Here is a 25,150-nt window from a genome sequence, read left to right on the forward strand (position 1 = left end):
ACCATGTAAGTTATGAAGAAAGAAAATTTATATTTTTTTCTTCAATTTCATAGAAAATGATTACAAGTTAGGATGGCTCTCGTATTAGGAAAACAATAATAACAGTCATAGCTCCCTAAGATAAAATAAGGAAACAAGAATTATGACATACCAATAATCTCAATTTTAAAAGTATAAATAATAGAAGATACTAAAAATAACATCTTCCTAGCAATCTAAATAAAAAAAATAATAATAATAAAAAAATTGAAAAAACTAAAACAAAAAGTGATCCCAAATGGCACCTAAGCTAATAGCAAGCCAACTAATAAAAACCGTACAATGAAATATGAACCAAATTCAATAAAATTTTATATAAATCTTGATGAAATTCCTTACTTTCTTCATTATACTTCCCTGAGGTGGTGTTCGATTTTTCTTCACAAAAAGGTTTCTTGACAATAACGTGTATGACTGCAGTATGTGTAAAATAAGATTGATCATCCATCCAACATAACCAAGCGTAACAGTGCTCATCAGCATAAACCAATCATAGGTTTGAAAATAGTGAATTCCGGCCAAGGATAATCTTCTGAGATTTTCAGACAATTTCATTGCAGGTTCATAATCATGTGCAGATATGAAATCTTCAATTTGACCAAGAACAGAGGAATAATTTGTCAATGGCTTGAACGGTTTAAATTGAAGTGAACTCGACTGCTTTAGCTCTTAGCATCTGATCAAGGAAATAGAAACAAATTTTGTATCTCAAGAAACTGTTTTACAATAAAATAGCAAAATACAACTAATGGATAATATCTAATGATTCAAGGCCGGATATGCAAAACGAGATGGGTTTTGTTCAAGAATACAGAACAATATCATAAAATGATTCAACAATATAAGGATACGTGACTTGCGAAGAAACTGATTTAAAATTTCTTTTGTATTTGAAAGAGCAGCTTCAACTTCGTCTTCCTAAAAACAAAACAAAAGGTAGCAATGAAAGCAATTGCTAAGTCAGGAAATAATTGAGTGCAAAGGTCCCCTCTAAAGGAAAATATTTACACATATAATATCGGCATAATTTGCAGAACAAACAAAAGAAGGGGTCAGGCAATGTACACTGAAAAGATATTCAATTTTAACCTGCCTTCAAAGCCAGACCTTATTCAATTGAAGGTACTGCAGTGGTAAATTGCCAACCGAATTGACTGGGCACGGCAAACCAACAAGTGTGGCCTACAAAAGATGACAGAATCTACAAACATGAAGGTAAATTAAACACGTCAATCATATCTAAATTTTTAGGATGATTTGCACACATACCACTCAATTCTTATGTATTTACATATCTAACACCTAAACTTAAATTTTTATATACAACCTTCCCTATACATGAAAAGGTGTATTTCATCTTCTAACATTTAAAATAGTGATATTTTTTATGTGATATGAAAGATTTGGGTGATATAAATGTAAAAGGCAAAGCGTAGGTGTTCGACATATAAATACATAAAAACTGGGTGGTATGTTTTTAAATGCCCATAAATTTTAAGGCCCGCAAGTATCTAACCATTAGAGGTGCTATATCAGCCTGATTTACATCAACTCTTTCTATGCCGGTAAGGCCCCATTCATAAGGGGTAGGACTGTCATGTTTGTGGTCATCAACAAAACGGAAATTGTTATCAGGTTGATGGTTCTGGGATAGCGGTTTAGGACCCTTTATACCGGCCCCCCAAGCTACAAGCGGTGTGTCCGTGTTTGTAGGATGTCCATCCCCATGGCTTCCTGGAATTTAATACCGGAATGAGAAGAAAATTGGAACCTAGAGTTCAGCAACAGTGTACAAATTGCAAAACGATCATTTGTAAAGTATAAAAATGTTTCAAATTTTCATATATGTCCATAGTATTTTGGATGCTGGGGATGACAGCCAAAATGAGTTGACCAGAAACGGGCAAAGATTGATTGATGCATTTAAAACTATGAAAGCCAACGTAAACGGCACAATGTTATTGTGGCTAAAAAATTTTGGGGCATTTACACAATTACCACACAATTCTTTTGTAATTTTATATACAGTGCCTAAACTTTCATATTAACATTTATGAAGCTCAAAACTTTAACATCAATTTAAAAATACTACCATTATTAACTTTTTAAAAGTGAAATACACATTTTCATGCATAGGTTTATGATACCGAAGTGTTATCAGTGTAAATATCAAATTTAAGGTGTTAGATATGTAAATACATTAGAATTTTGTGGTTTCTATGTAAATTTCCCAAAATTTTGAAGATCGGGAAATAGAAAAACAAGTTGAGCTGGCATCTTATGCACAAAAAACGGAAGAATAAACAAAAATATGGTTGGGAGCTGCAATTACTGTGGGATTATGCAAGAGATTGAAAAAAGTAAAGGTACCATTAAGCTAATAATATCAGGAAAGCCATTCACAAGAATTAGGTTAATAGGAACTAAGAAGACTGTGAGCTAGTAGGATTCTTAAAGTGATCTAGAATATAGAAGATGACGAAATTAGATGGGCCAAGGTGCAGGAGGAACTGTGAGATAGTGGTGGTGATGATGCTATGGTAAAAAAAGACTGCAATTAGATGGGCTAATGCATTGAAACAAAAAGATATCCACAATCAAAATATAAAACAATTAGGATTTATAAACTTTAAGAAATATTAAAAAATATATAGCATTCTAGAAAATTTTAAATGCTCCTTAAAACCTAGGAAACCTTCCAGATGAACCCAGTGATTTTTAGAAAATAAGAAGCTTTCGGCATCAAAATTTATGACAATATCAGTCTTAACCAAAATTTAGTAGGGATACTTGGATTATTTTCAGTTACAATTAAGTTGAATGTTGGGTAGATTGTAATGACATCTGGGATAATTTCTAATTTTTATACAATTAGATTGGGTTTGAATATTAATTTATTTGGATTTGAATTAGGCTCATACATTCTTGAAAAATAAGAGGCCTTTGGTATGTTCGATTTGAGCTTGAATTAAATAAATTCTTTTCTTAATTCTGTCTCAATGGGCCAAATTAATCTTTCTCCTAAATCCACCACAAGAAATTTGTGACTACTAAGTTTTTTTTTAACATACTTCTCTCATTTCATACCAGAATTGAGTATGAGCTTTATATCTCACTAAATCAATTCCCCATAACTTTTTTTATTACTTTTGCTAATGCAGAGTCCAATAGCCCCGAATCACTACAAAAGCCATGACTCCAACTCCTAAGTCTTCAAAGTTAGGTGTGTCAATTCAAATTATTGGATCATGTTAGGATTTGACACTAACCTGCATGACTGGACTCTAAACCCTAAACCTAAACACGACTGGAGAAACCCATTTAACATAAGTTATAATAGCCATTTAAATCAAGTTCGGGTTTTCAAGTTAAATTTAGACTACAATTTGTATGACTTCAGGTTAGCAAGTCGATCCAAACCCCAACCAAAAATTAAAAAAGCCACAATATTATACTTGAACCCTACCGTAAAGTAAATAGGGTGAATCCAAACCCAAATTTTTTAGTTGGCTTCGGGTCAAATTGTTGGCTTGGATCAGTATTTGACGTGTATACTCAAAGGATTGAGAAGTTGCAGGCGAGGTAACCTTAATTAGGGGTTGAATTGTTGTCTTTGCATGATAATTCACTTCTCTTTATATCATTTGATTTCATATTGATAGGTCTTCAATTTTTACAGCTACACCATCAAGCCGAAAACCTAATTTCATATCAATTTTAAAAATCTTCAGCACCTCAACCCCATATTAGTTGTGCCAAAGCGTAGTTTTAATTTGTAAGATTTCTTTATGACACGAGAAAAATTTAGTAAAGACCTAAAAAGTTCTATGGATTATGAATCCATGTCTAATCAAGACATTAGAGTACAAATGTTTCAAGGGCTATTACAAATAGTGGTGGAACCTAGGGATGGTTATGGAAGGCATTTGCTACCTCTAGATTCTTATTAAACTCTTTAATATCATATAAAGTATTAAAAATTTTACACCATAAACTTAAATATTTAATAATAATTTAATATTTAATATATTTTTTATTTAATAATAAAATTTATAATAATTTAAAAAAAAATTAAGACTAGGGAAGTTTTAAACCAAGACATTTATAACCCCTTATTTTTTTATTTCACCATCCCTTTCCTTTAGTTTTAGTTTCTCTACTAATTACAACTTTCTCCAACTCACATAATTGTACAAAGTAGATTGTTGATATCATGGCATCCATTACATATCTTATTGTAATATAGAAGGGTATATTTAATGCATCCAACGTCACTTTCGACCAATCATCCAAAACAGAGATCCAACATACAAAAGAAGAAAAGAAAAAAGAGTGAAAAAAAAAAAGAGGATCAAAAAGAAATTATTATTGATTTACCTATTGGCATATCGACAAAGGAGTTCACAGATTGCAAGCTTCAAAGGATATGGATATGACCAAATAAATCCACAAAATGTGTACCAAAATGAGTAATGAGGTAAATACCAAAAGAGTTCAAAACTAAATTCAAACGTCGAACATGATATTAGATAGATTTGAAGGACACATTGGAAATAAATAGCATTTATGAAGTTGCCTGAGAGGAATGATAAATATTTTTTACTAATCCCTTAATAGAGAATAGTGCATTAACTTCAGCTCCATTCAAGGTTCATCAAATTTTGATCGACCATAACTATCTAACCTTATCAAAAGGTTGGCTATCATATATACAAATAGGTTACATTAACAAAAATGTTCACTATTGGGGATTTTAAATCGGATGGGCAGATTATAAAAAATTTTTATATTGTTTGGAGTAATTAATATTAATATCATTAGTCAACTGTATATCTTATTTTTGTGTTACCATTATATTATGATTCATGGCATTTGCAAGAGAAAATGCTTGAAAAGATACCAAGAGGATCTCCAACACCAAATCTAGTGCAATTAAGGACTACTTTTTTAGGAATTATAAAATTCTGAGAAGTTGTAGAACCTTCTAGAAGCTTGAGGAACATTAAAAATGTAACAAAAATTTTCCAGAAGATAGAAAGAAACTTCAAAGATAAAAATTTAATTCAAGATAAGGCTTGGCAAAAATTTAGTAGAGATATTTGGATTATTTCGACTTGCATTTGATATGAATATTTGTCGTGATATTAGGACAATTTTCTATTTTGTTGCAAGGATTTAAAATAAATTTATTTAGATATGAATTTGGCTCCAATATTCTGATAAATAGGAGACCCTAAAGCTGTTTTTCCAAGCTTGAAGCAATCAAAATTATTCTACTTAATCTCCCTCATAACCAAATCACCCTTTTATCATAAATTTCTTTACCAAAAGTTTTCTGATTACCACATGTTGTTTATTCATATCTTCCTCATTTTCTTTTTGAAATTGAGTGATTAATAGCTTTATTTTTTGAATTAACCCAATTCCATGCAACTGTATTTATTGGTCACTTCTGTTAATACCAACTACATCAACCCTAGCTTGGTAGCGCAAAGCCATGGCTTCATTTCCAACCCGAACCCTCAAAAGAACAAGAATTTTGCATGTGAGGAAGCCCTAATTAAAATCTCCAATTATTTTTTCATTATATGGTCTATTCATAATAATGATGGAGCCCCAAGTTTTCAGAATTACATCATAAAGCCTTCAAACCATAATTCCTATCGATTCCAAAATTTCCTGCACTCAATCCCAAATAATAAATCAAAGAAAATAGACTCTTAGTTCTTCATTTTCATGACTAATAGCTGTCAACAAAAAGCAAATATCTGATAATGACATTCATCATGCAACAAGTCTAAATTAATAACACGATAAACAGCAATAAATATTTTATTATACTTGAGATTAAAATAAATATATAATCTCTGAATATTCGATAGAATATTTATAATTAAAAAATCACTTCAAAGCGCAATCATAAGGATAAAAAATACATCTCTGAATATTCGATAGAATATTTATAATTAAAAAATCACTTCAAAGCAATCATAAGGATAAAAAATACAAAAAAAAAAAAATGTCATTTAAGTAAATGATTCTTTATATGTCGTACTAAGAAGGCAAGGAAGAAAATGATGTTGCTTCAACTTCAAGCTCTTCATATCTAGGAGATAAATTGAATTGACATATGGGTCATATCATTGAGGATCCATGGGCCATGATATATGATTAGAGTGCATCTCATTCCATACGCTTCCACATGCACTTGTGTACATTTTTGCGCATGATTTTACAACGTTGAATGGCTTCTCATTGTCCCGGAGTTTCACCCATGTGTGAATCCTTCCTCACTAATAGCTATTCTCCTCTATAGGCAACCTTTTTGCCAGTTCTAGATCAGTGTCGCTCTCATACTCTACCTTTGGCCGGTTCAAGCTTCACAATCACCTCCCTATGTGGATGTTCCTTTAAGCATAATGGCTCCTCCAAGTCAAACATCATCTCATGTGTCGATGGTTCTAATGGTCCAAAGATTTTACTATATTTCAGGATTGCTCTCCGCTTCTAGTGTCAATTTTCTTTTATATTTCAATCAAGACCATATTCTTTCGCAATATAAGAAACCAACTTCTTTTAAAGAGAATTTTGGATTCATTTATAAGGAAATCTCTAAGGTTGCTAGGCTACTCTCTTCGTCTATTATAAGCAAATTCTCATTGAGCCAACCACGTGTGTTTGCCATTCGCAAATTCTTGTCAAACCTACCCTTGATGGGTAACTGTCCAATTAGATCAATTGATTCATGCTGCATCATTACACAACTTTTCTTAGATGTAGACTATGCATAACCCTTCGACGAATATAAATGCTTTGTCAATGGCTTTTCAATGCATATGGTTAAGTTATATCCCCAGTTTGATGCATACCTAAAACCACCAATCACCATTATATGGGCTATTTTTCCTAAGCTTCGACTTTTTTTCTTCAATTAAGCAACTTTATTATTTGGGATCTATCTTTGATAAACTTCTACAAGTGGATGCTTGTTCATCTTTTGAGGCCTTCTATGGCCAGAACTTTGAATGAAATGGACTTTGCATTTTCTTTGAAAAACAATAAGTGAAATAGCTCAAAGTTATATAATTATTGGCATAAAGTAATTTTTCAAGGCATCCCCTAAAGTGTTCTATAAATTTTTTGGATATAGTTGTTTCAAAACTCATCGGATTATAAGAAAATCAAATGTTCAGAAACAAGAAGGTCATTTAAAAAATCAAACTCCCATCATCACTTCAAGCTTGATCTCAAAATTTAGAACCAATTGATTTTCCTCATAATCCTGAGTCAATTGTGTGTGTGTCCCTACTAGCCCTATAGTCATGGCTTCAGTATCTTCCGTTAATCCTTTTGATTGTGGTTGTGACGATTCCTCTCTCCCTCCTGTTAGTCAAAATATTGGTAATGATAATCAACAACCAAAAGATTCTGATAGACGTAGTATAAGTGATGACATGCTTATAGACAAATAACGTGATCCAATCGAGCACATGTTCTTCTTTTTTGCTCTCCTATACTATTTTATGTATTTATTCTTTTCTTCTTTTTTTTTTATTTTTTGTACCCTAACAATTCTAGTTAATTAACGTTGTTGCATTCATACCATTTTCTTTTTATAATGCATGTATTAAAAAAACATATGTTTAGAAGAAAAAAAAAAAGGGCACAAGTAAGTATGATATTAGAGTTAACCCAAAAATAGCAACGAGCTGAAAATATTATCCCAAAATTATGGTGGAATTACAACATAAGAGTTCTTAGAACCAACATAAAAGTCAACAAGCACAAACAACACCTTAGGGTGAGGAAGAAGGTCGTGGTGTTGACTGGACAATAGGTAGGTTGAGAAGTTGGAGGTTGCGGCCATAGCTAAAAGTTGGAAATTGGGTTGCAGTAGCAACTAAAGGGTTGGGATGGGTTGGAGGCACAACATGCAGACACATCTGGGTTGGACCAACAACAGGCAATCAAGGGAAGGCTTTGCGGAAACTGCAGTCAGACAAAAAATGGGTTATGGCAGGGAAGAAGCGGGTAGTGGAGATTACGACAGTGTAGAGCACAGCTATTAGAGTTGCAACTGGACAAAGGGGTTGGAAGTGGGTTACGAGTGGACATAGGAGCGTATGGCAGAAAGGGGTCACTGAGAAAAGAACATTGCCAAGCAGGCAGAGGGGAGGGAAAAGGAAATAGGAAGGTAATCACCACCTCGAAGCTGGATACAGTCGGAGCACCACCTGTCCTCGGATACAACCATAAAAGGGAGAACTTGAGACACCGACAACTGTCATGACAAAAAACTCAAAAAAAGCTAACATTTAAAAAAAAACAAACATATTTATAATAGTAAATAACCGGGAGACCATGGGAATTTTGGCATCAAAGTAGATCTATCAAAGTTCGATGAAGGTATGGATACAAATGTCTTTATTGAATAGCTACAATAAGTTGTGAGGACCTTCAAGAATAAAGGTATCGAAGATTGCAACCATTAAATTGAGAAAGAGAGCCTCCTTGTGGTAGGAAAACTTACAAATTCAGAGAAAGAAGATAGTGACAAAATTACTAGATGAGAGAATATGAGTAAGGAGATGCAGAGAAAACACATGCCTCCTCATTACTTCTGGATATGGTTTTGAGACTCCACCGCCTACAACAGCAAGATATATTAGTGGAGTTCATGACACAGTTTGGCCACTTGCATATGGAGTGTGAGTCGGTTGAGCCAGAAAAATATTTCATAGCCCGATATTTAGGGGGTCTGAAACCCATTATCAGCAACGTTGTGCAGTTGTAGCCTCTTGGAACAGTTGTCGACGATGTTTTTGTAGTTTCTACATACAAGCCCAAGTTCCTTGTAATTCCAGCACCCCAGCTTGCTGTTATCGTTGTTCCAACCTCCTGCCTTCCAACGTCCTACTTTCCTTCTGAATCAGCAGCCAATCCTCCCTCTTGTTGTTTTCGATAGCTCACAGCCTTCCAGCCACCCCATACTCGCTTCCATCGCCATTCCAGGCCTATCTCACTGCCCTCACTGTTCCAGTCTCTATCGTCGCTACTGCAATCACAACGCCTTCTCATTATTGTTTTCTTGTTGTCTAGCAACCCCAAATAACAAACTGTCGTTGTTTGGACCGTCGCCCCCTGTTGCCTTGTTGTTCCAGCTGCCTATAATTATTGTTATCCCTCATTCACGGTTCAGAAACCCCTTCCTTACCTTGTCTCCACCTCTCCAAGCCCCCCAAACCGTCACCACCATCACCTAGGATCCGCCCTAATGTGATTTTGTGTGTCGTGTGAGTTGTATTTTCCCTTTCAAATGTGTTTGATTATAACTGTATATTTGATTTCAGTAATAATATTTAATTTCCTATTATTATTTGGGTTAACTCCAATATCAGAGTCATGAGAAGTGCTACTGAGAAATCAATCATAAAAAATTAGTTCGTAATTGTGGCAAGAGAAGCAGGATAGATCAGTAGTGGTTTTGCGAGTTCAAAACCATTACGTGATCAGTTGCAATACCCTGATAAGGTCCTGGAATGTGGTTGCAAGTTAGAGAAACAAAAGGGTGAGGAAGGATGGTCCTGCTCTAATCTCATTCCAATGGAAAAATAAATTGTGTACATTATTCAATAGACAACCGTTTTATTTATAAAAATACAATCAATACAGCGAAATAATCACACTCCACTTGATATATTTAGAGAAGTTTCCTAAAATAATATTTTATATGCCAAAACTCAACTTCTTAAGAAAAAAGAGAAAATAATTCAAAATATCTACATACCTTTGTCGCTCATCCCATGATCTGCTGTGAAAATATAAGATGTTTTGTTGTCTTTGAAGTAGTTTTCAACAAGATTGTAAACTTTCTCTGCTATCTGATCAACAACTCTAATGTTATTCAGGTATATCGAGGAGTAGGGTCTATGTGCATGGCCGTTTGTATCACAACCAAGCAAATGCAAAAATATGACAACATTATTCTCCTGAAGCAGCTCCCTTAATTTATTATCATCATAGGACCTGTTCAGAAGTCTGTAAAATTGATCAAAAGACCACTGATCCAGAAAAGATGCATCTGCAATAAAAAACTGCTCCAGTAAAAGCTAGCTCAAAACAAAGAAAAAAATAAAAGGGACATTTACATACATAGCACACAATTCTTACGAATTTACATATTTCACACCTAATCTTTCATATGTACACACATAGCACTCAAATCATGCATAGGTTTAAAGCACCAAAGTGCTATGTGTGTAAATATGAAAGTTTAGGTGAGAGATATGAGAATAAATAAGAATTGTGTGCTACTTATGTAAATTTCAGAAAATAAAAATAATCATTCCTGATTATAACATATAAATCTAGCAAAATTTGATGTCTAAATTAAAAAGAAACTTTCAAATGAATGACATCAAAAAGATATTTCAAGAAAAGGGGGGCAGGATGACAAAACTCCGCAAATGATTTATATGCTACTCATAGTAATTGACGTAACGCAGCAGATATATGGCATCATAAGCATATGAAGTATTTTGCACATTATCAAACAGAATATATTACAAACAGAAATTACACCAAATTATCAAAGAAGATTTAAAAGGAACTCGTGAGATAAGTACAAGATGAGCAAGGTAGCAGCCTTCGCAAACACTCACAAGTACAGTAATAGAGTGATTATCATCCCCAATTCTCCATTTCCATCCGTAAGAAGAAGCGAGAATACTGTAGCAAATATCTAGTTCAGCATAATTCTTCTCTAAACTTTCAGATTACAACATCCAAAAAGTAGATGTTAAAAAAAATAACTCAGGGCTGTCAAGCAATTTCAAAAATGCTCAAAGAAAAGACCTCTCTGTAGGGGGTCATCCCAAAGTTTATAAAAAAATCAATTTAGTCCCCAAACTCTTTTAGTATGGGTTAAAATAATCCCCAGTGAGTAATTTAGCCCCATTAAAAGATGCAGGATTAATTTAGCATTTTTATAAACTCTTGGACTAAAATAACCTTCTGCAAATAATCAGGGGTTTATTTTGGCACTTTACTCAACCCCGTATATGACCTTACCCATGAATGAATCTGTCTCAACAGACATGGTCTTGGTCTTATTTTGTTTTAAACACATAAACTGTAAACCATGCACCAGTCTCCCATGTCACACAAAGGCAGATACGAATATGCTTAGCTGCGTTCTTGACAGCTTCACATAACCTATCCAGTCGCCAGAAGAATTCAGCCAACCAAGACAACTTTAAAATGCATTAAGGCTAATCATCAGTAGATCTTAAACGTTGCCTTTTCTTTTTGTAATGCAAAAATTAGCCTTGTTTTCGAGTAGTACATAGCATATTTTTAAGTTTAATATCATTTATGCTGGAGTTTATACAGAATAGGTTTTAACTGTATTAGAAGAAATGTAGGTATGGGAGTTGCTTTGACTAGAAAATCAAAATCAGACCTTTGTTAGCGCAAATGCGGCATTCAATGAAGAAAGATTCCATCAGCTCTAATTATATGGAGATTCCACCAGGCAGTTGAGGACTCGGTGGGCCAACTCAATGGAGCATTCAAAAAGGTAATTTAAGTTGCAAAATTAAGATTTAGCATTGCTAAGGTTATTTTCCTTATTTTTCTTAAGAAAATTTAACAGAATAACAATAAGAAAATAAATAAGCCCATAATAAAGCAAAGCTACCATCAAATCGTGCAGCTATCACTGATTAAACAGACAAAAATACCAGGCTGCATACCCTAAGAATCATCGCCTTCAATGAAACATTTAATTTGAAAGTCAAAGTTACAAAACTCCTGAGAGTAAACAAACATGTTTCAACTAAATATTAACTTATATATGGCCCTTATCGTAATACCGCCATGACTGAAAACTAATCAATCCACCAAACATTTAGATGTGCTGTTAACAAACAGTAGCAAAATTCAGTAAGTAAGAAAATTAGTGTAATGATGGATAAAAATCAAAAACTTTTTATTATCATGTTTTTTTAAACTCTTACGTTTTAAAATAAGAAGGTAAGAAACATAACAACTATCAAAAACAGTGCCAGAAAAGGACATACAAAACAAATGAAATCTATTACACTATAAACTAACCAGTTGCAAAGTCTTCGAATTCATGGGGGTATGAACCCCAAGTACTATGAGACAAACCACCGCAGAAGATTGGGATAATATCCGGACTACCAAAAGCAAATGTGTGTCTACTGCGATTGAAAACTGAATCAAACTCAACAGGATTAGCTTTCCATCCTGCGAAAAAGTGTGAAACATTTCCAAATTAGACTTTGGCTAAAAAAAAAAAAAATGTCATTGGTGAAAAAAAAAAAAAGAAACAAACAGATCTCGACAATAATAGAAAGTGGAAATGTTCGAAAAAGCACAAAAATGCTCACATGAGAGAAATTTGTAGGACAGATATAAATAGGGTTAAACATCAAAATGGCCACCTGATTATTTATATGGGGCCAATTTATTCCCAAAGTGCCATATTTCTGCAATTCACTCTCTTAGATTATACAAGATTTATCCAGAATAAATCCCTCGGGGGGTACATTGAGATCAATTTCATATAATCAGGAGACTAAAGTGGGAAAAATTTAGAATCACCTCATCTGCATGACAACCATGTTTCAAATCATATTTTGTAAAGTTTAGGGACTAAATGTGAGAAATATGATACACCGGGATTAAATTAGTCACATAAGAATAATCAAATGGTATTTTAGGATTTAATCTAATATAAATAATACAAAAGAGGCATACAAACTGAAATTGGAGTTAGCCCGACTCAACAAGTAAAAAAAAAAAAAAAACTCGACAAGGAGAGAGTCCGGAGAGGTAGTGTTGGAGCGGCAACTGTGGTGAAGGTCGGAGCGACGTCAGGCAAAGTAGGGTAGCAATTCAGCACTCGTAGAGGAACGGCGTCAAAGAGTGGAATCTGGAGGCGGCAAGGATGGTGGCTGAAGCCGAGGAACGGAGGCAAGAAAGGCGGCCGAAGGCAAGGAGTGGAGGCGGGTTGCAGACGACAGAAAGGGGCCTGCAGTGGTGGGAGGCGTTGGGAAAGCCTGAAAAAATGTTGCAGCCTGTTGGGAGGAAGGAGACAGTGGACTAGACGCTGGAGAGAGGGTTGTTGTCTGCTGTGAGGGAGGCGGTAGGACGATAGAAGCCTGCAAGGGAGCTGTCAAAGATCTGAAAGGGTTGTGAGGAGCTGTCAGCGATATGGAAGGGCAGCAGGGGGATGCGCCACCCTGTAGGGAGGCTGCACGGAATTGTCGGCAACATGAAAGGGTAGTAGGGAGGCTGTAGGAGGGCTGGCAGCAACCTGGAAGAGCAGTAGAGAGGAATCGGGCAGTTGAGGGATGACAGGGAGGTGGCCAGATGTGTTGGACGTTGGCGGGAACGTCGGCGGACTACAGGACAACATAGAGGAGTTAAAAATGTGAAGATAATCACCACCTCGACCGGGGTTACATGAGGAGCACCTTCCTCGTCGGATACAACCCTCAAGAGGGAAAAATTTCAGGCAAAGCCAAATTTAGATTTTAAAATTAAGACCTTTACCCTAGACACAAAAACTCCTATTTATAAAAGACTTATTCAATTTTAAGAAACATTAAAATAAAAAAGGAATATCATAATTTAAGCAAGACTTTTAAAATAAGGAAATCAAATCAAATTTCAGATTTAATGCAAGGATTTTAAAATTAGGAGAACAAAATCATATTTTGGTTTTTAGGAAAGAATAGAGAATTAGGAAAAGTTTAGGGATGCAAAAAACGAAAGAAAAAAAAGGGAAAGACAAGGACGGGAGAGAAAAGGAAATGAAAAAGAAGTAGAAGGAGAGGGCGGAGGGGCCCCCCTTTAAGGGGACCGGCCAGTCAAGCTTGGCTGAACCTGCACCCGGTCAGCCCTCCCATGAACCCCACGTCAGTCTCCCAGGATTAGGGGAGCTTCAACCTCAAATGTCGAAGCTTTTGGATCCTCAAAGTACAGAGTAATATCAGCAACATTAAATGTGGCTGAAATATTGTATTCCCTCGGTATGTCAATCTAGTATAGATTGTCGTTGAGTTGTCGCAAAATTCTGAAAGGACTGTCTGCTCTAGATTTCAGTTTTTCGAAAGCTCCTACGGAGAATCGTTCATTTTTCAACCTAATCCATACGAGATCACCCTCTTTGAATGTCACCTTTTTTCTTGACTTATTTTTTTTGTGCTTGATATTTTTTGTTTTGTCTAGCAATCTCTTTGTCAACCTCTTCATGTATTTGTTGGATTTCATGAACCTGTTCTGTAGCATCTTGGTTGAGTTCTGAAGTTGATAGGAGTGGAACCAGATCAAGCGCTGCGAGTGGGTTGCGGTCGTAGACAATCTCAAATGAACTGTGTCCCGTTGTCTGACTTGTGGATCTGCTGTAGGTGAATTCTGCTTGGACGAGAATGAGATCACATTATTTGATATTCTTTCCCACAAAACATCTCAGTAGGATTTTCAAGCTTCTATTCACAACTTCAGTCTGACCTTGTGTCTTTGGATGAGCTGCTGAACTAAATTGGAGCTTGGTGCCTAACCTCCCCCATAAAGTACACCTAAAGTGACTCCAAATTTGACATCTCTGTCAGAGGTAATAGTTCTGGAGGCCCCACAATCCATCTTGGCGGAGACAATCTTTCTGAAGTATAAGTCAGCTATATAAGAGGCATCAAGTGTGCAGTGATAGTGTACAAAACTTGTCATTTTTTAAAATTAGTCCACTACAACCATTACAAAATCTTGGTTTCTCTGTCCTAAGGAGACCCAATACGAAGTCCATGTTGGCATCCACTCAGGGTGGTTCTAATACGGGCAATGGCGTATACAGCCATCTATTATGCCCCCTTGTTTTTGACAAATAGAAAATCCTGCATTGTCGGACGTGTCACTCTACATTCATTGTTAGTCGAGATCAAAAGAAGTGTTCTTTGACAAGAGTGAGAGTCTTGTCTCCGCCGAGATGGAAAGTGGGACCTCCATTATGTTTCTAATGTACAATTGTTACTCTAAAGGAGCATCTTGAAATGCATAATTTATTGTGATAAAACAAGTAGTCATCTGCACAGTAGCATTGCATTGTCGAATTTGCCTAACATTGTTCCCATATATTTTTAAAGCCTTCGTTTGCTATGTACAAGTCTTTGATGATCTCGAACCCTACGACGCTTGTGTGTATTGAGGTGATTAATAAGTGACGTCTGCTTAGCGCATTTGTGACGCACCTAGCTCCCAGCATGTGCTTAAGGACGAAATTGAATGATGCCAACAATTCTATGCATTTTGGCTTTTAAGCTTACTCTGGCTATTTAGAAATTTCAAATATTCAAGATTTATAAACAAAGTGAACTCACTTGACAATAGGTAGTGGCTCCAGTGCTCGAGGGCTCTTATAATTGTGTAGAATTCTTTGTCGTAGGTTGAGTATTTCCTCCTGAACTCGATGAGTTTCTCCCTAAAAAGCGCGATGGGGTGACCTCCTTGGCTCTGTACGGGCTCGATTCCGACGCCAGATGTGTCACATTCTACTTCAAACAGTCGTGTAAAATCTAAAAAGAATAGAACTGGTGCTTGAGTTACATTTTCATTGAGTGTGTCGAAGCTGGTCTGCCCGGTGCTAGGCCAAGTTAACTCTTTTCCATTTAAAAGATCGGTGAGGGGAGTAGTAACAGTGCTGAAATTTTTAATGAAGTGACAGTAGAATGATGATAACCTTAAAAACTATCTTAATTCGGTGAATAATCATGGAGAGGTCCAAGTATAATGGCTTCGACTTTTGTGGGGTCCATTTGAATGTCTGCACTGGATATGATGTACCCCAAAAAACATACTTGATTTTTCATTAAAGTGCATTTCTTTGGATGGGCATATAATGTCTCGTTCCTGAGTACTTCGATACCTCTATCAAGTGTTGCACGTGTTCCTCCTCAGAATCATTGTATACCAGTATATCATCAAAGTAGCTATGATGAACTTCCCAATGAGGTTGGGAAATATCTGATTCATTAGTCTCATAAAAGTATTGGGTGCATTTGATATCCCAAAGGGCATGACTATCCACTCATATAGTCAATCCTGTGTCTTGAAGGTGGTTTTCCATTCTTCGTCGGGCCTCATCCGTATCTGGTGTTATCTATTGCATAAGTCAATCTTTGAGAACGAAGTGGCTTCGTGTAACTGGTCCAAAAGGTCATCTAATCGAGAAACTGAGAATCAATACTTGATAGTTATTTTGTTGATGGCTTTGTAATCGATACAGATCCTCCGTGATTCATCTTTCTTGGGTACCATTAGGGCGGGCACAGCACACGAACTTGTACTTTCTCTAACTAGCCCTCTGGTGACGGGATCTTGCACTTTTCGTTGTAGTTCTTTATATTTCATCATCTTAGCTTGTAGGTCGGTCGATTTGGTAAGATATATTCAGGTATCAGATATATTGCATGTTGAATGTCCCTCAGTGGTGGTAATCCTTCTGGCAGACTGTCTAACATGACGTCCTGAAAGCCTTGTAATAGAGGTTGTAGGCATGCTGGTATTAAGACTTCTTCCTCGGACCCCTCGAGTAAGATTAGGTTTAGTGCCATCAGTGCTTCTCGAACTGATTGCATGAGTGTTGCTCTTGGAACGATTGTTCTTTTGCACCTCTTGCATCTTTACTTAGTAGTAAGAAGATGTGTTTGCCAATTTCTTGAATGAGTATGTGTTTTTAACCCTTCGTGTTGAGCTTTACAGTCATATTGCAAAGGTCGTCCAAATAGAATATTGCATGTGTCTATTGGAACGACGTCACACCATACTTGTTCCTTTAATTGGTTGTCTATCGATAACTTAACAAGGCATTGTTGGTTTATGCAGATTTAATTCCTCTTTTTCAGCCAAGTGAGGGAATAGGATTGAAGATGTTTTTGTGTGGGTAATTCTAACCTTATCAACATTAGTGCCGATGTGATATTTTCTCAACTGCCACCGTCGATTATCAGGCCGCAAACTTTACCTTTAATTGTACACTTTGTTTGAAAGATGTTTTGTCTTAGCCATGATTGATCACGTGTTGGTTCTGATTGTAAGACTCGTCGTATGACTAGCAATTCACCTTCATCCTCTGGGAGCTGAAGTGCTTCATCGGAATTTTCTATTGGTTCCTCATTCTCGCTTTCCTCTATATGACATATTGGTCTATAAAAGAGACAATTCGGCTTGTGGGACAGCTAGAGGCGATGTGGCCGAAACCATGGCAACCAAAACATTTTCTAGTTGGCATTAAACCCTGAAGGGCTACCTTTTTCTGGTTTCTTGTTGCTTGAATCAGTTTTTGCATCCTTGGATGATGTTTTCTTTGTTCCTGACGTGCCTTTGTTAGTAGGTGTAGCTTCTGAGGTTGGCTTGTATGAGGATTAATGTTGAAACAAAGACTATGATATGGTCTGCTTTTGTTGTCTCTCAACATTCGGGGCTAAGGCTTGTACATCATTCAGCGACTAATAGGGTTGTAATTGAACTACATTGTTAATGATGATTTTCAGGCCTCCAGGTTAGCGGGCGATGGCATGCTCCTCTTGCTCGACCAAGTTGCACTTTATTTGTAACTGATCAAATTTGGATGTGAATTCATTTACAGACATTTCTCGTTGTTGAAGGCTGTGGAGCTTCTGGAACATGTCTTGGCGGTAGTGGGGGGGAAGTATTTCCATGGTAGCTCTTTCTTCATTTTGTCCCACTTCATGATTTTGTCGTTGTAGCTTGTCCCACCATAACGAGGAGTGCTTTTTCAATTTAATAGCTACTAGTTTGACCATATCTTCAGGTATCTCCTAGTATTTGAATGTTCGTTCGACTGCTCGCAGCCAGTCAAGGAATTCATCTGGATCCATACCTCCATCAAATTCAGGGAGATATACTTTAATGTCGAAGTCGCGGTGGTCTCAACTTCTCGTGGTCTCCTCTATTATTGGACGCCAAAACGGCATGAACGGTATTCTTCGGTGTTGAGACCTTACCGATGTTATGGTGAAGCCCGGTTCTAACTATTCTTGCCAAAGCTATGTAAAAAAAAGGTATGACGGTATTCTTCGGTGTTGAGACCTTCTTGATGTTATGGTGGAGCCCGGTTCTAACTATTCTTTCCAAAGCTAAGTAAAAAAAAAATATTTTGCGATTTCTACCTGTTCCCGCTCCCGCCTCCCTTTCGCGATTGGAGCTAACTGCTCCCGCCTTTACTATTTCGCGAACCAAGCCGCCCCTCCTGATAACTCCTCGGTAACTTCTTCCTTTCCCTAAACGAAGAGAATTTCGGGATTTCCTTGGTGTGACTGAAATCCAAGTCTGCAGAAGAAATTGGAAGGCTTCGTTCTTCTCGGTTTATACTTCATCTTTGGCGATCGATTGCTGGCTTGCAACCGAACCAAGGAAGAAGATGAGAAGCGTTCGAACTCCAAGAGCATTGCTCTCCTCCATTTATTCGGACCTGTGAAGGAGGTACAGGCGTGAAAAGCATTCTAGGCTTCCTCTTTGTTTTCTTTGGAGTTCTCTTCGATTGTGTGGTGTGACTCTCCGGTAGAGAGAGAGAGAGGAAGAGATAAAGTTGTCTCTTGTAATTGTCGAAAGGATCGACTGGTGTAAATTCCTCAATTAGTAAAATCCTCTACAACTCCGTGGATGTAGTCAATTTGTCAAACCACGTAAATTTGTGTGTTCTTTTCTGGTGTGAATTTTTCTTGTTCTATTTTTTTTTGGCTTCATCGTCGATCGTTCTATTATCAATATACCACAACACCCAAATTCATGTCGTTGTCCCTGTCTTCTCATCGACCCTCCAGGTCATGCTCGAGGGTAACCTCGCATTGAATTCCTTCATCTAGTTCTACCAATTGTTGTTGTGGACGGCGGATTTCACGTTGTAGTGCATGCTGAGTGGGGTCCGGTACACTTTTTTATGGGGAGCGTAGCTGATGGTTTAGGAAAGATGTCAAAAAGAGTGGAGAAAAAGAAAGGAATGACAGAGAAAAGGAATAGAGAGAAGAAAACAAGAAAAGAAAAAAAAGAAAGGAGGGGAAAAAAATTGGCTTGGGTAGGTGTTTGAATGCTACGGAACCCAAGGTAAGGACTAGGGTTGGGCTAGCTCTGATATCAAATGATACTGGAGTTGACCCAAACCACGACGCAAGACATGAATTTATTAATAACTTAAAAGGACGATTACAACGATGACTCAAAAGAAAAGGAAAAAATGCAACATAAATCAAAACATAGAACAAACATTACAACAGAGACTCAACAAATAAAGTAGCAACAAGCTCGACAAGGAGGGAGTCCGGAGAGGTAGTGTTGGAGCAGTGATTGCGGTGAAGGCCAAAGCGACGTCAGGCAAAGTGGGGTAGCAAGTCGGTGCTCATCGAGGTGTCGAACCTCGGCCATAAGAAGTGGAAAACATCGTCGAAGGGTGGAATCTGGTGGCAGAAAGAAAGGCGACTGAAGTCGATGAGCGGAGGCGGAGGACAGCTGAAGCCAGCAGGAAGGGACCCTGCAGTGGTGGGAGGTGCAGGGAAGGCCTGAAAAGACGTCGTCGCCTGCTGGGAGGAAGGCAGCGGTGGACTGGACGGTAGAGGGAGGGTTGCGGTCTGCTGTGAGGGAGGCTGCAGGTACGGTGGCAGCCTACAGAGAAGCTAAGGGGAGCTGTCAGAGATCTGGAAGGGCAGCACGAGGCTGCGGCACCCTGCAGGAAGGCTGCAGGGAATTGTTGGCAACCTGAAAGGGCAGTAGGGAGGCTGTAGGAGAGCTGGCAGCAACCTCGAAGAGCAGCAGGGGGGAATCGGGCAGCTGAGGGCTGACAGGGAGGTGGTTGGAAGTGCTGGAGGTTGGTTAAAACGTCGACGAACTGCAGGACAGCGTGGAGAAGTCAGAACGGCAAAGATAATCGCCACTTAGGATGGGGTTACAGCTGGAACACCTTCCTCGTCGTTGGATACAAACCTCGAGAGGGAAAAAATGCAAAGCTGAATTCAGATTTTAAAATGCAAAGTCTCTTACCCTAGACACAAGAACCCCTATTAATAAAAGACTTGACTCACTTTTAGAAAGCATTAAAATAGGAAAGGAATAATATCATATCTCAAAATTTAGGCAAGATATTTGAAATAGAGAAGGAAATAAAATCAGATTTCAGATTTAATGCAAGGGTATTAAATTTAGAAGGAGAATAAAATCAAATTTTATTTTTTTTAGGAAAGGTTATAAAATTAGGAAAGGTTTAGGGAGGCAAGAAAGGAAAGAAAGAAAAAAAAAAGATAATGAGGAGAGGAAAAAATAAAAGAAAAAGGAAAAGAAGTAGGAGAGGATGGTGGGAGCCCCCTCTAAGGGATTGTTGGTTGGATTTTTTAAATTATGATGTATTCAATGACAATTTCTGTACTCCCTTTTGGATTCCTGGTTGTATTTTCTTGAGGATTGGACATTAATAGCTTGAGGATTCCCTTTTTCATTTTTAAATTTTCTTTCTATTTCTTAGCGCTTTTTACAATGCCACTGCATATGCTCCATCATTTTGGCATCAACATGAACTTCCTATTGTTTGCTCAAATTTTTATCACTTTATTGTCATTTTCTTCTGGCTTAGATAACTTCCATACACTTTTATTTTTTTTATTATGAAGAAATATAAAACTTTGTCTTTTTATACAATATCCCTCTTCCAGTATTGAACCTTCTCTCTCTTTAAAATGAATGAAAGTTTGCCTGCACTGGTCAACCCCCCCATGAGCCCCGCATCACATATATGAGGAAGATTGCAGAAAAAAAACATCATAAATAAAATTATATAGTAAGAGCAGGAAAAGTGACCGCAAAAATAGCAAAAATAGCAAAAAGAGGCAAACTTCCATCTTATTATGGATGGATAAAAGGATAGATTTGCCAATAAATAAAAGAATTAATTTAAAATCACGTTTTTTCAATGAGCACGACCAAACACTAATTTCAATGCACTGTTCTAAGAAAAATGTTGGGTAGATTTGTTGTCAGATGCAAGAGAGTTCCACAGATTGTAAGCCAAATAAAGGGATAAAGGGCTTTTTATCTTTTTTCTTCTATTAATTTATAAACTAAGCTCCTGGTATAAAGTCCTAGCAAAGATTGTATACAACAGTTACAACACAAAGCAGCTGCTTTAAGGCATTAGGAAGTGCACAAATCTTAGGATACCCAGGTACAAGATTTCTCCTAACATTTTAACTTTAATGAGTTACAATTTTTTTCTTTCTGATTTCTAGATAGAGTTTTTATACTGCCTAAGTTGAATTTAGATAAGTCGAGAAATATCTAAAATTGATTACGAACAAATTTATTTTGAATTGTGAATTGAAATTCAGATTTGGGTTTTTTTAGAAAATTCAGGAGTATTTGAGGGACTTTACATGATGGAGGGCATAGCATGGAGAATAAAAGCAAAGTACCTGACAAGTAGGCAAATCACACAACGAGGGGGCTGGTGAACAGAGATTGTAATTTCCAATTTTCATTCATTTTAAAGAGAGAAAGAGAGAAGGTTCAATGCTGGAAGAGGGATATTGTATAAAAAGGCAAAATCTTATATTTTCTTCATAACAAAAAAGAAATTAAAAAGTGCATGGAAGTTATCTAATCTAGAAAAAAATGACAATAAAGTGATGAAATTTTGAGCAAACAATAGGAAGTTCATTTTGATGCCAAAATGATGGAGCATATACGGTGGCATTGTAAAAAGCGCTAAGAAATAGAAACAAAATTAAAAAATGAAAAGCTGAATCCTTAAGCTATTGATGTCCAATCCTCAAGAAAATACAACCAGGAATCCATAAAGGAGTACAGAAATCGTTCATTGAATACATCATAATTTAAACAATCCAACCAATAATCAATCACCATACATAAGGTCCTATGTATAAAATAATGTGAACCCTAAATTAGGATAAATTATTATTATCTTTATTAAATTCAAACTAATTCAGAAAGCTTAAATAAAAATAAAGCAAAGTTATGCAACAGATGCTAAGGGGGCCGAAAAATTTTATGAAAAAAAATTTGGTTCAACTTCTTTGTTGATTGTTTTGGCTCCTTCAATCAGCCAACAAGAAATTAAGTATGACTAGCCCAAATCAGTTAAATAAATACTACATTGATGATATTGTGTCATTCTATTTTCTAACTTTTAAATCATAAATCAAAGATATTCAAACATATCACGCCCACATGTCACTTTATTTTCTAATAAAATTGATAATTGTTAATGTCACCACCATTACAAATGTATGTCTTTATATAGCTTTTGCTCTAGTAACCTTGACATTTTTATCTTCCAAAAATTATCTCTATCATTCTAAATTGTCACTCATTTTAACATATGTCACACCACTTATTACTATGTCACCAGTAAGAAAATTTATATGACCAAACGCCTCACTTTCAATATGCTTTTTAAGCACTTTCATGACCAAATAAAACTATAAAATAGTTAATAATAATCATTGATGTAATCCTAAGATAATAGATCACTTAGCGGATACTTATGATACTACTATTCAACGCTACATCTACATGAGTATAGCAACATATATTTTGCCTTAATACACACCAAATTAAATCATTTGGTACTTGATCATAAGCTTTCTCAAAATCAGCAAAAATCATGTGTAGATCCTTCCTCTACTTCATATACTTATCAATAATTATTTTATCGCAAAGGATTTCTTCCATAAAAGATCTTCCTAACATGAAATAATGTTAATGATATTATATCAATAGAACTTTACCCTATTCAATTACTCTATAATCACCACAGTTTTAAACAACCCATATGATCTTAAATAATGGTACCAAAAAAATTCTTCTGCAATAATTTGGCATCTTTTAATTCATTAAAATTCAATTGCAAATATTTGTTAGCCAAGCCGCTATAAAATAACTCATAACTCCCCATCTTTTAATATGTACATCGTCTTTGCTTAGAGTTTAACGTATATGTTAGAACTCAATAATTAGTCTATCATACTCTTCAAATATTTTTTTTTTTTTTGTCAAAATTCTCATTTAACAATCATTTTTATATGTACTTTATATTTTCTTCTTTAATTAAGATCATTATAGTCGCTTTTAATTCTTAACTAAAATCTTTAAATATAACATCCCTTAACTAAATTACTTTATATATCTCATTTTATCCTTCCTTAATGATCGATATATCATAGAAATCATTAAATCATAACTTTTTCCTTGGTGGGTACTCACGACCTTCTTTGCAATGTATTTAGCTTTCTTATATATTATACAACTAAGAGTAATTATCTTTATTCACTCTTTAGAAGCACATTTTTTCCCATAATATTCTTTCATGCATCATCACTTTACAGACAAGTCTCCTTATTAATGAAAAAATTTTACTTCTAAACTCTCATAAAACATTAGGTTTGGAGAAAAAATAAATATCTTTTAACACTGTCATTGCCGTTCCCAAGCCCGGATGCGAAAAGTGGAGGGTTACGTTAGGTAGTCGACAGCCAGTGTAAAACTTATCGAAAAAATCATGACATAAATCCTTTTGATCTTTGTGTAAGTGCTAGGGCGTCCCCTGGAAGCGACGCGTTGCATCACCTGAATACAGTGAAAAGTGTGCAAGGGTCGCTACACCGGCGTCCGGGGATAGTGTTAAATAAGCAAGGGTTCTCACATTACGGGCGAATGCAGATAAAGAAGTTAGTCCATGAAACTAATGAAACTAATATTAGGATAGGATCTTGGAATATAGGTACTCTCAATGGTAAATTAATGGAATTAGTTGATATTATGATTCATAGGAAAATTAATGTCTTATGAATTCAAGAAACTAAGTGGGATGGAGAAAATGCTAAGGAGATTGATAATTTAGGTTTTAAATTTTAGTATTCTTGTAAGAGTCGCACTAGAAATGGTGTATGTGTAATTATAGATAAGCGTTTGAAAGATAATGTTGTAAAAATTAATAGAGTTGGAGATAGAATTATAGCCCTTAAGATTATCATTGATACTAAGATTTTTAATATTATAAGTGTTTATGCTCCTCAAACAAGTTTAGATACAGGGTCTAAAGATAAATTTTGGAATGAATTGAGAAGACTTAATACAAATGATACCTCTTGAAGAAAGAATTTTTATTAGAGGGGGTTTAAATAGACATGTCGGTAAAGTAGTAGAAGACTTCAGAAATACTCATGGTGGCTACGGTTTTGGAGTAACTAATGAAGAAGTTAGAGCTATTTTAAATTTTTCTTTAGCGTATGATTTAATTATTACTAATATTTTATTCAAGAAAAGAGATGAGCATCTTATTACTTATAAGAGTGGATCTAATAAAACACAAATTGATTATTTTCTTATGAGAAGAAGAGATCGTCGCAATTGTAAAGATTGTAAGGTCATTCCAAGTGAAAATTTAAGTACCCAACATAGTTTATTAGTTCTAGATTTTAAGATTAAGAGTTGTAAAATAAAGAATACTAAGACTCAGCATCGTAGAATTAGATGGAGAAACTTAAAAGACACAAATAAAATTATTTTTATGAGTAAAACTCAAGATTTCAAAATTTGAGATATTCATGAAGAAAGAAATGTTATGTGGGATAAAGTAACAAACACTATTAAACAAGTAGCAAAACATATGCTTGGAGAATCAAAAGAATTTTTTTTATAAATAAAAATAATTGGTGGTGAAATAATAATGTGCAAGAAAAAATAAAATATAAAAAGTTATGTTATAAAAATTGGTTTAAATGTAAAAGCTTAGAGAACTAGTAAAAATATCAAATGGCCCGCAGAGAGTCTAAAAGAATAATCTATGACGCTAAAAATTCTGCTTTTAATGATCTTTATAATAGATTATATACTAAGGAGGGTGAAAATATGTGTATAAACTAGCCAAACAAAGGCAAAAAAAAATGAAGATTTGACTCAAGTAAAGTGTATTAAATATGAAAATTAAAAAGTATTTTTCTTAGAAAAAGATATTCAACATAAGTGGGTGAGTTATTTTGATAAACTTTTTAATGAAGTTTCT

The 25,150-nt window shown here is 35.6% G+C and overlaps 1 protein-coding gene across 2 annotated transcripts in view; it reads right to left on the minus strand.

Moving 5' to 3' along the window:
* Positions 1-25,150, minus strand: part of LOC110029559 (GPI ethanolamine phosphate transferase 1) — a 97,185-nt gene that overhangs the window by 65,228 nt on the left and 6,807 nt on the right. For both annotated transcript variants that reach the window (XM_020731904.1, XM_020731905.1), the window contains exons 3-8: positions 12,154-12,309; positions 9,827-10,120; positions 1,556-1,773; positions 1,147-1,221; positions 891-957; positions 379-707 (exon numbers count right to left, since the gene is read on the minus strand). In XM_020731904.1, coding sequence (XP_020587563.1) covers positions 379-707; positions 891-957; positions 1,147-1,221; positions 1,556-1,773; positions 9,827-10,120; positions 12,154-12,309 — 1,139 coding nt within the window. The remainder of the gene's footprint in view (positions 1-378; positions 708-890; positions 958-1,146; positions 1,222-1,555; positions 1,774-9,826; positions 10,121-12,153; positions 12,310-25,150) is intronic.

Source organism: Phalaenopsis equestris, unplaced genomic scaffold, assembly GCF_001263595.1.
Source record: "Phalaenopsis equestris unplaced genomic scaffold, ASM126359v1 Scaffold000595, whole genome shotgun sequence".
Taxonomy (NCBI): Eukaryota; Viridiplantae; Streptophyta; class Magnoliopsida; order Asparagales; family Orchidaceae; genus Phalaenopsis; species Phalaenopsis equestris.